This window comes from Nomascus leucogenys, chromosome 5 (genome assembly GCF_006542625.1).
Source record: "Nomascus leucogenys isolate Asia chromosome 5, Asia_NLE_v1, whole genome shotgun sequence".
NCBI lineage: Eukaryota > Metazoa > Chordata > Mammalia > Primates > Hylobatidae > Nomascus > Nomascus leucogenys.
This window is the reverse complement of record NC_044385.1, coordinates 71,473,435-71,487,994: the sequence shown is the minus strand read 5'-3', so window position 1 is coordinate 71,487,994 and position 14,560 is coordinate 71,473,435. Positions and strand designations below refer to the sequence as shown.

Sequence of the window (14,560 nt, the reverse complement as noted above, 5' to 3'; positions counted from 1 at the left end):
GCTCTACTAGTGTTAACTGAACATAAAGTTGTTAGAATGAAGATGAACAAGATACAGTCCCTGACCTCAAGGGGCTCACAATCTAGCACAGACAGAAACAAAAGTAATAAAAGTAAAATAAAAAGCAAAATGTGATTAATGGTTTATTTTAAAAAGTGTAGCAGGAGTTTGGTGGACATGGTACTTATTCTGGGTGAAGAGAAACGGTCAGGGAGATTTCCCATTTGAGCTGAATCCTTTTTTTTTTTTTTGAGATGGAGTCTCGCTCTGTCACCTAGGCTGGAGTGCAGTGGTGTGATCTTGGCTCACTGTAACCTCCGCCTCTCAGGTTCAAGCAATTCTCTGCCTCAGCCTCCTGAGTAGCTGGGATTACAGGTGGCCACCACCATGCCCAGCTAATTTTTCTATTTTTAGTAGAGACGGGGTTTCACTCTCTTGGCCAGGCTGGTCTTGAACTCCTGACCTCATGATTCACCTGCCTCGGCCTCCCAAAGTGCTGGGATTACAGGTGTGAGCCACTGCGCCCAGCCCATTTGAGCTGAATCTTAAAGCAACCAAGAGCACTGCAGATACTTAGGGACATGAAAGCACTTGATGCACTTGGGGAAGAGTGAAAATGGCTGGCTTTGATATGGTGCACACCTGAGTTAAAATGGCAGCAGAATAAGATGAGGTCAGACCCCCACAAGGAACTTCCTGTTCTATAGCCTTAAAAACAAAAACAAACTTTGGGCCGGCACAGTGGTTCATGCCTATAATCCCAGCACTTGGGGAGGCTGAAGCGGCAGGCCGGGGGTGGGGGGATCACTTGATGTCAGGAGTTCGAGAGCAGCCTGGCCAACTTGGAGCAATCCTGTCTCCACTAAAAATGCAAAAAATTAGCCAGGTGTGGTGGCGCGTGCTTATAATCCCAGCTACTCTGGAGGCTGAGGCAGGAGAACTGCTTGAACCCAGGGGCACAGAGGTTGCGGTGGGCTGAGATCACACAGCTGCACTCCAGCCTGGGTGACAGAGCAAGACTCTATCTCAAAAACAAAAAAAAACAAAAAAACAAACACAAGACTTTGATTAAAAAAGACTTACAGCCCCACATATTAAAAATCACACATTTGGGTATGTCAGGAGAGTCACTAACCACGGAACACAAGAGAGCAGGCAGAAGAGATGGGGAATTCCAAAGAAAACGAGAGATGTTCAGGGTGAGACAACACTTAACTACTGAAAAAACTCCTCCGCTCCCCCATCTTAAAGTGAAAATATCAGAGATCACAAGAAGGAAATATACAAATATATGTATAACCTTTGAGTTTTTAAAATTATTCCAGTGCTTTCTTTTTTTTCCTCTTGAGACAGGGTCTCGCTCTGTTGCCCAGGCAGGAGTGCAGTGGTGCAACCTCAGCTTACTGCAGCCTTGACCTCCAGGCTCAAGCCACCCTCCCACCTCAGCGTGCACCACCATGCTTGGCTAATTTTTGTTGTTGTTGTAGGGATGGGGTTTCTCCATGTTTCCCAGGCTGGTCTCAAACTCCTGGGCTCAAGCCTCGGCCTCTCAAAGTGCTGGGATTACAAGTGTGAGCCACTGCACCAGGCCTCATTCTTTATACATATTCCCAAGAGCTTTTACAACCATTTGGAAGTCCTTGTCTCATCACAATAGTAAATCCTCAGGGGCAGTCTACAGCTCAAGGCTGTGAAAGAGATAGCTGCTATGGCTCTTCAGAGGCTTTAAAGAGGGTGATCTCTACCACTGAGTCTCCCTAATGAGTCTTTCTTGAAACAAACAGTTTTAGTCTTTTTTTTTTTTGAGACAGAGTCCCGCTCTGTCACCCAAGTTGGAGCGCAGTGGTGCCATAGCTCACTGCAACCTCTGCCTCCTGGGTTCTAGTGATTCTTGTGCCTCAGCCTCCCAAGTAGTTGGGATTACAGGCACCTGCCACTACGTCTGGCTAATTTCACTGTATTTTTAGTAGGGACGGGTTTCACCATGTTGGCCAGGCTGGTCACAAACTCGTGACCTTAGGTGATCCACCCGCCTCAGCCTCCCAAGGTCCTGGGATTACTGGCATGAGCCATCACGCCCAGCTCAGTTTTAGTCTTTTAAAAAATTCTGGGTAAAACACCTTGCCTAGTTTTCTGTTATAGTTTTATCCCAAAGGTATTTTTATACTTTTATTACAACCATTTATAAAATGTTTTACATTATAAATTAGTGCATTTTAATGGAGACATCCAGCTTCTTCAACACAATCCTTCACTTTAAAATAGGTAATTAAAAAGGAGCATTTCGACCAAGCACGGTGCCTCACACCTGTAATCCCAGCACTTTGGGAGGCCATGGGTGGGCGGATCCCTTGAGCTCAGGAATTCCAGACCAGCTTCGGCAATATAGCGAAACTCTGGCTCTACAAAAAATACAAGAATTAGCTGGGCGTGGTGGTGAGTGCCTGCAGCCTCAGCTACTTGGGAGGCTGAGGTGGAAGGATCACTTGAACCTGGGAGATCAAGGCTGCAGTGAGCTGTGATTTTATCATGCGCTCCTGCCTGGGTGACAAAGACCCTGTCTCAATTGAAAAAAAAAAAAGAAAAAAAAAAAAGAAAGAAAAAGTATTTCAAGCGGAAAGAATGTGAGAACAAGGACGGACTTATGGCAGAGACAGTTGCCTTCTTTAATTGGTTTAGTTCTTCAGAAGGACTTCTTGTTCCCTGAACTTTAAATTTTTTTTATTAAAAAAAAAACAAAACAGCTGGGTGTTTAATTAAAAAAAAAAAAGAAATGAAAACAGCTAGGTGTGATGTCTCACGCCTGTAATCCCAACACTTTGGGAGGCTGAGTTGGGTGGATCACCTGAGGTCAGGAGTTTGAGACCAGCCTGGCCAACACGGCAAAACCCTATCTCTAAAAATACAAACATTAGCTAGGCATAGTGGCAGTCGCCTGTAATCCCAGCTACTTAGGAGGCTGAAGCAGGAGAATTGCTTGAACCTGGGAGGCAGAGGTTGCAGTGAGCCAAGATCGTGCCATTGCACTCCAGCCTGGGTGACAAGAGCAAAACTCCATCTTAAAAAAAAAAAGACAAACAAAAAAACAAAAAAATTAAAAAAAAAAATTCACCCAGAGTGGTTTGCTTTAATCTGGAATTTCTAGTATTAATTTTCTAACTGGCAGCACTTTCACTATTTGACTCTTATCTTTTATTTCTTGTTTTAGGTTAGTATTTTTATGTACCTGAGCTACTTATATAGAGAATGACCATATGTCCCAGTTCATCTGGAACTGTTGTCTCAGTGTAGTATCCTCCCTGGTTAGTGCCTGCTTTCATTCTCAAAAGTATCCTGTTTGGAATGATAAATTATATGACCATCCTATTTATAATTCAGCTTATACTTCTTGGAACAGCAATGTTTCTGATTTGGGGATATTTGCATTAAACTTAGCATCCTTAACATCTGAAATCTGAAATGAGCACTTCTCAAAGCATTTCCTCTGAACATCATGTCAGTGCTCAAGTAGTTTTGGATTTTGAAATGATTTCAGATTTTTGGACTTAGGATATTCAACCTGTATCCCATTCAATAGTTGAGCTAGTATTTGAATGTTTTATAATCATACGGGAACCTGTGTTCCTATAGGAGAAAGGTTTTGTTAGGTTTTTGAAAAAATCCACAAACACTGGAATAAAAATAAAAACTTTTAAGACAAGTATTTTCAGATGAGTTAGTGACATAAACATACAGAAGTCAAAAAGCCATATAATTTCATATTTCTATGATTTTCCTATAATATGTTAGGATGATTGCCTTATATTCATGTTCCTTTATACTTAACAAAGTACAATATGAATTATAGAGTGGGCACATAAGCCACCATTCAACGACTAGGGAAAAGCTCAAGAGGCTGAAATAAAAATTACACTTAAAATAATCGAAATTAAATCAGTTTAATACATCAGACATGATGTGATATTAAGTATATTTATATTTACCAATTCAAAATAATTTTTCTCCTAATATTCAGATTAATCCAAACTAATGTCAGATAAAGAAAAAGTAAGGGAAGTAGTAGAACACTTTTTTCTTCTCAATATGAAAAGTTAGGCTGTTACAATTTTAAGACTAGCAAACAAAATCATTAGGTTTTTATTTAGTTAGTTTTAGATTTTCTTGGTGGCTAACTGGAGTTTTGGAGGATTTTTTATTATGTGAGGGGATTTGATGAAAGAAATCATTTCTTTCTTGGCCTGAATTTCATCGATTGAAGGGTTTACATATTTCTTGGGGTTAGTGTATGTATTTACTAGTATGTAAGTATGTATTTAATTTCCACCTTTATCTAAATGAATGACAGAATCTTACTAACTTACAATTGATGAATATAATTGTATTATATTGGTTATAATTCTCATAACATCTGGCTAATTTATCAGCCAAAATTTAACAGCAGAGAGCTGTAAGAATTACTAAAATTAAATTCCTGCTAAAATAAGACTAATCATTCTTAAAGATCATTATTTATAAATGTTAAATACACTTTGTGATAGTCATTTATGTTTCCAAGAATGTAGTTCAGCTGCTAGTTACTAAAATATAATACAGTAAAAACTCACTGATTAAAGAAAAGCGACTCATTGACTTAAGAATAGGTCTTTTTTGATGAAAAGGCTTTCTCTTCTAGTCCTCTATAAATAGAAGATTCATTTCTTTATATTTTGAAAAACAGATTTATTGTTGATGAAATGTTTTTATATTTATTTTGAAATCACTTTCTCCTTCTCAAAGCAAGGGACATGTGCACACGTGTGCACAGAAATATGCATATATAGGCCGGGCACGGTGGCTCACGCTTGTAATCCCAGCAGTTTGGGAGGCCGAGGTGGGCGGATCACGAGGTCAGGAGATCGAGACCACGGTGAAACCCCGTCTCTACTAAAAATACAAAAAAATTAGCCAGGCGTGGTGGCGGGCGCCTGTAGTCCCAGCTACTCAGAGAGGCTGAGGCAGGAGAATGGCGTGAACCCGGGAGGCGGAGCTTGCAGTGAGCCGAGATTGCACTACTGCACTCCAGCCTGGGCGACAGAGCGAGACTCCGTTTCAAAAAAAAAAAAAAATATGCATATATACAAAACTGAAAAATAAAGTCCAGGTTTCAAGTAAGTCCAAATAAAAAAATCATTAATAAAGAAGCTGAATGCTGATGATTCCCATATTTCTGTACCTACCTTTGCCATTTCTATTTCAATCCAATAAATACTTTTGGATATTTATACAAAAAAAAAGAAAGGAAGGAAAGGAGACAGGGAGAATAAGAGGGAAAGAAGAAAGAAAAATAAAACTCATAGTCTCTGCTCTCATGAAGTTCATAATGTTGTGGAGGACACAACTATGAATTCCCAAAACATTAAAGAAGAATAAACATTTAAATATGTGGGAATGCAGAAAAGAGGAATGGAAGATCCTAAATGGGGTGGGGAATAGAAACTATAAGGAGGTTTTGCTGAGTAAGTGATGCTGGGTTGGTTTTAAAGGCTCAGAAAGATCTCGGTAGGAGGTAGATAAGAAATCCTAGGTAGAAGCTGGGGCCTCGTGGCTCATACCTGTAATCCCAGCACTTTGAGGGGCCGAGGTGGGCGGATCACAAGGTCAGGAGATTGAGACCATCCTGGCTAACACAGTGAAACCCCATCTCTACTAAAAACACAAAAAATTAGCCGGGTGTGGTGGCGGGCGCCTGTAGTCTCAGCTACTCGGGAGGCTGAGGCAGAAGAATGGTGTGAATCCGGGAGGCAGAGCTTGCAGTGAGCCAAGATGGCGCCACTGCACTCCAGCCTGGGCAACAGAGCGAGACTCTGTCTCAAAAATAAATAAATAAATAAATAAATAAATAAAAATAAATAAAGAGGCCGGAGGCAGTGGCTCACGCTTGTAATCCCAGCACATTGGGAGGCCAAGGCGGGCGGATCACGAGGTCAGGAGATCGAGACCACGGTGAAACCCTGTCTCTACTAAAAATACAAAAAAAATTAGCCGGGCGTGGTGGCGGGCGCCTGTAGTCCCAGCTGCTCAGAGAGGCTGAGGCAGGAGAATGGCGTGAACCCGGGAGGCGGAGCTTGCAGTGAGCCGAGATTGCGCCACTGCACTCCAGCCTGGGTGACAAAGCGAGACTCTGTCTCAAAAAAATAAATAAATAAATAAAATTAGCTGGGCACAGTGGCTCACGCCTGTAACCCCAGCACATTGGGAGGCTGAGGTGGATGGATCACTTGAGGCCAGGAGTTAGAGACTAGCCTGGCCAAAAAGGTGAAACCCTGTCTCTACTAAAAACACAAAAATTAGCCAGGAGTGGTGGCACATGCCTGTACTTCCAGCTACTCGGGAGGCTGAGATGGGAGAATCGCTTGGAGGTGGGAGGCAGAGGTTGTAGTGAGCCAAGATGGCACCACTGCACTCCAGCCTGGGCAATAGAGTGAGCCCCTGTCTCAAGAACAAAAAAAAGAAACTACAAAAATTAGCCAGGCATGCTGGAGGATGCCTGTAGTCCCAGCTACTTGGGAGGCTGAGGCAGGAGAATCGCTTGAACCTGGGAGGCAGAGGCTGGAGTGAGCAGAGATTGCTCCACTGCACTTAAGCCTGGGAAACAGAGCAAGCAAGACTTGTCTCAAAAAAAAGAAAGAATGAAAGAAAGAGAGAAAGAGAGAAAGAAAAAGAGAGAAAGAGGGAAAGAGGGAAACAGAGAAAGAGACAGAAAGAGAAAGAAAGAGAAAAGAAAGAAAGAGAGAGAAAAAAATCAATCAATCAATCCTAGCTAGAAGATGCAGCATTTGAGTAGCAAAGGCATAAGATGGGAAAGTGCCAAGCATATGTGGGATAAGAACTTGTAGTGTGCTATAACTATATAATGTCTATGTAAAAGAGAATAGCTGAAAATGAAGACAAGTAAGACAAGAGCCAGATCATCAAAAAACTTGAATATGACTAAAAACTATGCAGTCAGAAGGAGGCCCTGAAAAATTGTGAGCATGTTTATGAAAAATCTAGGTATAGAATATCTCAGACTTACCAATTCTGTTCTCAAACACTTCTACTTTAATGTTACCTACATCTGAAAACTGTCTTTCCATATTACATTCAATAACACTACCACATTGCTATTCCTTTCCTCCACGACATTGTCTGTAAACAGATCCTTTAGGTAGTAGGGTAATTGTGTGTGTGCGTGCACACATGTGGGGGTGTGTGGTGTGTGTGTGTGTGTGTTTCTTCAGGTTCAAAGACTAAACTATCTGGAATAAGAATAGTATCTTATGATTCTTTAAAATTTTGAGCGTGGGCTGGGCGTGGTGGCTTACGCCTGTAATCCTAGCACTTTGGGAGGCCGAGGTGGGCAGATCACCTGAGGTCAGGAGTTCAAGACCAGCCTAATCAACACGGAGAAACCCATCTCTCCTAAAAATACAAAATTAGCCGGGCATGGTGGCACATGCCTGAAATACCAGCTACTTGGGAGGCTGAGGCAGGAGCATCACTTGAACCCGGGAGGCAGAGGCTGTGGTGAGCTGAGATTGCATCATTGCACTCTAGCCTGGGCGACGAGAGCAAAACTTTGTCTCTCAAAAAAAAAAAAAAAAATTTTTTTTTTTGAGCTTGGCCAGGTATGGTGGTAGCTCATGCCTATAATCCCAGCACTTTGGGAGGCTGAGGTAGGAGCATCACTTGAGCCTAGGAGTTTGAGATCAGCCTGGGCAACATAGTGAGATCCTGTCTCTAAAAATAAATAAATAAATAAGCAAATATTTAAAAATAATTTCAAACCCATGTTGTTCACAGTTTTAAAAAAAAAGAAAAAAATTTTTGAGCCTCACCTTAGTGATAATGTTGGGTAATTGTAAATAAAATAATTCATGACTTAAATTAGTTTGCTATTTTGATAATTTATACCTTGGTACCATTCTTACAATTTTATGTATTTTCTGCTTCGAGTCTTTTATGTAAACTGCCAAACGGGATTAAATTATAATGGACATGGGGACTACAAAAACTTCCCTATCCCTCTCCTCTCATCAGTGTAAACTGTCCTTGCAATGCACAGGACAGCAGGGAGCCAAACTGGGATATTCACAGCTAGGCCACAAGAGCCACCACCAACCAGAAGAATCTCCCATTCCACAACCAAAGAAGTCTGAAGCAAGTTCATTAAGTCCTATTGGCTCTACCTCCAGCTATCCTCAAAAGAGACTCTCATCTCCCTTCTGACTAGAACCACCTTCTTTAGTCATTCAGACATTTTGAACCTGGATTATTATATCTGCTTCAAGCTTATCTTCCAGCTTCTAATCTTTATACTATGGCCAGAATGATCTATTTAAAATACAAATCCCTTTAGATTCCACTCAGCTTAAAATTTTTCCATACCTCCTTAATAGTTATAGCACACACTGTCCAAATTTCTTACCATAGTATCTAAGACTCTTTAACATTTTAAACCTCATCTTGTGCCATTCATTCACTCACCAAATATTTACTGACTAGCTACTAAGTGGAATCAACTATTGTAGACAAGTGTGTGTATGTAAATGAGTGAGCCAAATAGACATGCACAAAAAATAAAGTCAAAAAAGAAAAAGAAAAACTTTGTTTTCATGGGAACTTAAATTGCAGGAGGGAAAACGTGGCAATCAATATAAGTAAACTACATAGTTTGGTAGAAGGTGATGTGTGCTATGAAGAAAACACAGGTATAGAAAGAGGTAGGGTAGTCAAGGTAGGCCTCATGAAAAAGTGGTGGCCCTCATGAAAGGGGTGAGGCGGCAAGCCATGCATTTATCTGGAGAAAGGCTGTTCCAGGCAGAAAAGAATGTCTGTGCAAAGGCTGCAGTGTGGATGTGTGCCTGGAGGGCTCATGGATTGTTAGGAGACAGGTGTGGTTGGAGCAGAATGAGTGGAGGGGAGGGAAGAAAAAGATGAGGATGGCAAGAAGGTGTAGACAGTGGTAGGATGATCACATAGGACCCTGTAGATCATTATTAAGGACTTAGATTTTATTCTGAGTAATATAGGAAGCACTGCAAGTGACACTTGAACAGACGAATGGCATGATCTGACTTAGATTTTAAAAGAACTTCCCTGGCTACTGTGCTGAGAAGAGACTACAGTGGGGCAAGGGTGGAAGCAGGAACTCTGGTAGGAGGCTACTGCAGTTATCCAGGTGAGAAATAATGGCAGTTCATGGGGGTGATCAGACTATGGATGTGTAATATTTTGAAGGGACAGTCAACAAGATTCTTCTGACACATTGAATGTGGGGTGTGAGAGGAGTCAAGAACTAAGACTATACCAAGGTTTAACTAAAAACCAATGTTTTTGGACTGAAAAAATGAGAGGACAGAGTTGGTATTAACTGAGACAAGAAAAGTGCTAGTAGAGGGGGTTTTGCAGGAAAGATCTGGAGTTCAGTTTTTTACATATTTGAAATGTCTATCAGACATTCAACCCGGCTTTTGTATGTATGTTTGATGTTGAAGAAAGAGGTCTGGGCTGGAGCTTCTGCCATCCTCTCAAACAATTCCTCCATTCCAGGCTTACAGAACCACACACAGGTCCCTAAAGTCTTTCCCATGTCTTTGTGCATGTCTATTTTGAATGTTCTTACCCAATCTCTTTCTCCGCTTGGTCAAAAAAATGCTGTCTTCAAGACTTATGTCATCCATCACCTACTTTATGAAACTCACATGATCCTCCTGAACCACTTGTTTCTTTTTCTAAGTCACTTAAGATTAAAATACAGTCATGCATGGCTTAACAATGGGGATACCTCATGAGAAATACATTGTTAGGCAATTTCACTGTCATGCAAACATTATAGAGTGTACTTATACAAACCTAGATGGTATACTCTGCTACACATTACTGTAATGAATACTGTAGACAACTATAACACAATTTTAAGTATTTTTGTATCTAAATACAGAAAAGGAACAGAAAAAATACAGTACTGTAATCTTATGAGACCACCAAATGTCCTTATATAGTGCATGACTATGTAACAGCTGATCTTTCAGCACACTTGAAAGGCTAAACAATTTTCACTTCTTTTTTGGCAGGAAAAAAGCAGCCATTTTATAAACACAGCAGGTGACCTGTCTGATCTCATCATCAGAAATCTTTAGAACCCTTTAAAGAAAATTAGGGCCACAGAAAAAGATCTTGGTAAGCAGCTTGGTAACCAGATTTTGCATTTTTCAATTTCAGTAGTTATATGAAGAGATAAATTTTCAAAAAGACTTCAAAAATTTACTACTATACAATAAATTTTATAAGCTAAAAACAATGAAAGAAACATCTTCTGCCTGTTTTCCAAAGCTATTTTCTGTTATAAATATTTTTCATTTTGATTGTCATTCTTTTATTTGTCCCAAGGACACATTTAAATTAGAGGAATTATTTGACAAGAGAACAAGTCTATGTCATTCTCAAAAGATAGAGTCTAATCTAATTGACAAAAGAAGGAAACTTTTAAAGATGATGCAAAATTTTGAGATGATCCAGCTCAACTGGCCTCTTATATAGATGAGAATGCTGATATCCAACAGGCCACTACCACTACTTCAGCAGTGTCTTCTCCACTACCGATTTAGTGTACCTACAATCTGCGACAATGGAAGGTCCACGAACTCAGAGATTTTTGTCTGCTTTGTTTACTGCTATTTCTCTCACTCCTAAGAAAGCACCTGGCAGATAGTAAGTACTGAATGAATGAACAAAAAAAGTATAATTCTAAATCACATGGGGCTAAAACACATTAAAAATAAACTATGAAACAGGTATAATATATTTCCTCAGGGCTTAAAAAATTGCTGACTCTTTGAACATCATAAAATTTGGAGTATCAAGAATTTGCAATCAGCATCTTTAAATACTAATTACAAAATGTTAACCACATAAAAATTTAGGGGGCAGGGGAAGATCCTGAAACAAACTCTCTAACAAAGTGTGTGTTTATAAAAACTTCTCTATAGATCAAGAGAATAGGATGATATTCTGGCAACTACACTTGCTTTATACAGTACAATTTTTTTTTTTTTTTTTTTTGAGACAAGGTCTCACTGGGTCACCCAGGCTGGAGTGCAGTGGCGTGATCTCAGCTCACTGCAGCCTTCACTTCCCAGGCCCAAGCAATCCTCACACCTCAGCCACGCCCAGCTAATTTTTCTATCTTTTTGTAGAGATAGAATATCTCCATGTTGCCCAGGTTGGTCTCAAACTCCTGGGCTTGAACGATCCACCTACCTCAGCCTCCCAAAGTGCTGGGATTACAGGCATGTGCCACCATGCCTGGCCCAGTTACAGTATTTTGGATACGTATTTATTATGGAAAAATTACAGCCCTGGAAAATAAAATAGTACAAAGATCTTGTTACATGTCTTTAAAGAATCCAAATTTATAAAGACAACTAGAAAATGTAGTTTAAAAACTTTGATTCCAGGATGTATTAACAAAGTAGCCTAAAATACCTCAAATAAACAGCAGCCCAGATACTGAAATTTCTTTAGTGCCAAAGAAACTCTTATTTGCTTTTAAAACCAAACAGCTTTTGAAGCAAACACTCAACAATAACCACAGTTTTAATGCAGTCAATAGGCGATATAACACACGTATCTCAATCCCCAAAGGGAAATATCAGGTATCATTCTGGAGTTACAAAACACCAACCTTTTTAATCGCATGTAGTTTTCACTGGCAGCTGGTCGGCATTCAGCTCTTTGCACCACTATTCCTTCCAATGACAGCTTATCTTGAATGGAAAAAAAAAAAGGATTCAGAGATAATACTTATCATTTTCAAGACTGTATTTTGACACATTAAACACAGTAATATGACAATCAAATATAATTAATACCAAAAATCAAGAAAAAATAGTTAAGTTTTAGGAATCTCACTGGTCAGAATAGAGAGAAACCTTATTCTTGGCTTAGTAACAAACTGGGCTCCTGTCAGATTTGTTTATTAGGCTGCTGCAGCCCTTTGCCAGGAACAGCTTTTATACACTCAGCTCCTTCTAAATAAGGTAGCTTAAAAGGGCATAAAATCAAATTAAAGAGTATAAAGGCTATCGTCTTTGACAAAGAGGTAACTTCTGAAAACACAGCTAGTCTAAACCACTAAATCAAAGACTGTGTGTGTGTGTGTGTGTGTGTGTGTGTGTGTGTGTGTGTGTGTGTGAATAAAATTCTTGAGTACCTTGTGACTAGAACAGCCAGCCCAGAAAATACTGTGACACTGGGCAGGTCTACTCTCTGGATTATACTGTGTACCAGTTCAGCCTGCCAGCTGCTCTGACTTCTGTTTTCCTGCAGAATTCTAAATCTGGGCATGTCAAAACAGAATCTTTAACTGCTATGAATATTTGTCCAAACAGAAAGGCAATTTCCCCTATCCTTAGTAATTCTTATAGTGACTCTGACATAAAACCTAGGAGAATCAGAAAAAGGAAACAAAGGCTAGCATCTATTGTGTGCCTACTGGCCACCAAGCATTGTGGTATGGTCACTTGACAGACCTTACCTTATTATATAATACACACATAAATATCTCATAATGGTATCAGCTTTATGATACCCTGGAAATGTATGACTGTGGTTAGAAACAGTTAAGGTTCAGTCATATTTCCACAAGAATTCACCTGGGTTTTAAGAAGAGACTCAGGAAATTCCCTGGCTCATGAGTAGTGCATTTATGATTCATCTTTTCAGAGAGAATTACTTCATTCCACGAACATTAGCAAAATGTCTGCTATGCAAAAGGCCCCATCTAGGCATTGTGGAATCAAGATGATTAAGACACAGTGCTGTTTTCAAGAAGCATACAGTTCACTGGGGGAGACAGATAAATTGATCAAAACGCAGAAAGTGTATAGAACCATGCCTACATATTTATACTAAAAAATCTTTTTTTAGTGATCTTTGGATGTCTCCAAAATCTAGGGGACTCTACGAACTAATTACAAGCACACTGTATATAATCAATGTATCCAGGGTCCCTTAATGCAACATATGCAACAAATCTCAAGAAGATGCAGAAAAAGCAATGATGAGAAGCATGACTACCTTATACCAAAATATGGCAGGAAGAAAATATTTTAAAAGCCGTAATTATTTTATAGTAAAGTTTAAATTCTAAAAATAATTTCCTCTCATTAATGTCTTTAATAAAATTAAAATTTGAATTTTCTTAAAACAAAAAGCTTATATTCAAGTTTGGCTCTTGCTGAAGCTGAAAGTTCTATCAAGAAAAATTATTTAGTCATCACAACAATAGCAAGATTTGGGAAAATCTGATATATCAAATGTCTTAAATGCATGAGGAAAGTCCAACAAAGGAAGACAATTAATCCTTTAAAAAAATAAATCTAGGCCGGCCACAGTGGCTCACAGCTGTAATCCCAGCACTTTGGGAGGCCAAGGCAGGTGGATCACGAGGTGAGGAGATCAAGATCATCCTGGCCAACATGGTGAAACCCTGTCTCTACTAAAATATAAAAAATTAGCCAGGCATAGTGGCACACACCTGTGGTCCCAGCTACTCAGGAGGCTGAGGCAAGGGAATCGCTTGAACCCGGGAGGCAAAGGTTGCAGTGAGCCAAGATAATGCCACTGCACTCCAGCCTGGCAACACAGCAAGACTCCGTCTCAAAAAACTAAATAAATAAAATAAAAATAAATAAATCTAGACTACTATCCCTGCAAATAATTTAGTCACATATCCACGTGTTTATTAATGTTGCAACTAAAAGAGCTACTGATACGGTCTGGCTCTGTGTCCCCAGCCAAATCTCATCTCGAATTATAATCCCCATGTGTCAAGGGAGGGAAATGACTGGATCATGGGGCAGTTTCCCCTATGCTGTTCTCGTGATAATGAGTTCTCACTGGCAGCTTCTTCCTGTGCTCTCACTTCTCCCTCCTGCCACCTTGGTGCCTGCTTCCCCTTTGCTTTCCACCATGAAGGTAAGTTTCCTGAGGCCTCCTCAGGTATGCGGAACCGTGAGTCAATTAAACCTCTTTCCTTTATAAACTACCCAGTCTCAGGCATTTCTTTATAGCAGTGTGAAAATGGACTAATACAGCTACCTTTTACTAAGTGAATGCTCCTCACTTATTTAGCAGTACCTACTACAGGTAGACAGGCTGAATTTAACTTTCAGTTAAAGGTTTGTGCTATCAACCTTCTCCATATGACAGCTCAAGGGTAGAAATCAGGTCCACAGCAACTGCCCATTACAACTTGGCCACCACTCCCCTCACTATTCTTCAGTTAAGGTCACTCACACAGAGCAGTAACATTTACTTCCTCAAACCACAATTTTCTATCATATCTTTTTTTCAAACCTAAAATAGCTTTCAAATGCTACTCAAAGTGAACGGAAAAGTCTTCATCAGCAATGAATTTTCCCATCCACTGGATGTTCTTAAGTAACCTGACATCTCTGTTCACTTCCTTTCTCCCCTTCTCTTCTTAAATACATTTTTAAAACGCCAATTTACTCTTGATGCAGCCCCCTAGGCATGA

The 14,560-nt window shown here is 40.0% G+C and overlaps 1 protein-coding gene across 1 annotated transcript in view; it reads right to left on the bottom strand.

Moving 5' to 3' along the window:
- The window catches only part of GTF2F2 (general transcription factor IIF subunit 2), a 168,514-nt gene that overhangs the window by 67,681 nt on the left and 86,273 nt on the right, over positions 1-14,560 (bottom strand). Inside the window, exon 5 of the mRNA XM_030813355.1 lies at positions 11,705-11,786. Coding sequence (XP_030669215.1) covers positions 11,705-11,786 — 82 coding nt within the window. The remainder of the gene's footprint in view (positions 1-11,704; positions 11,787-14,560) is intronic.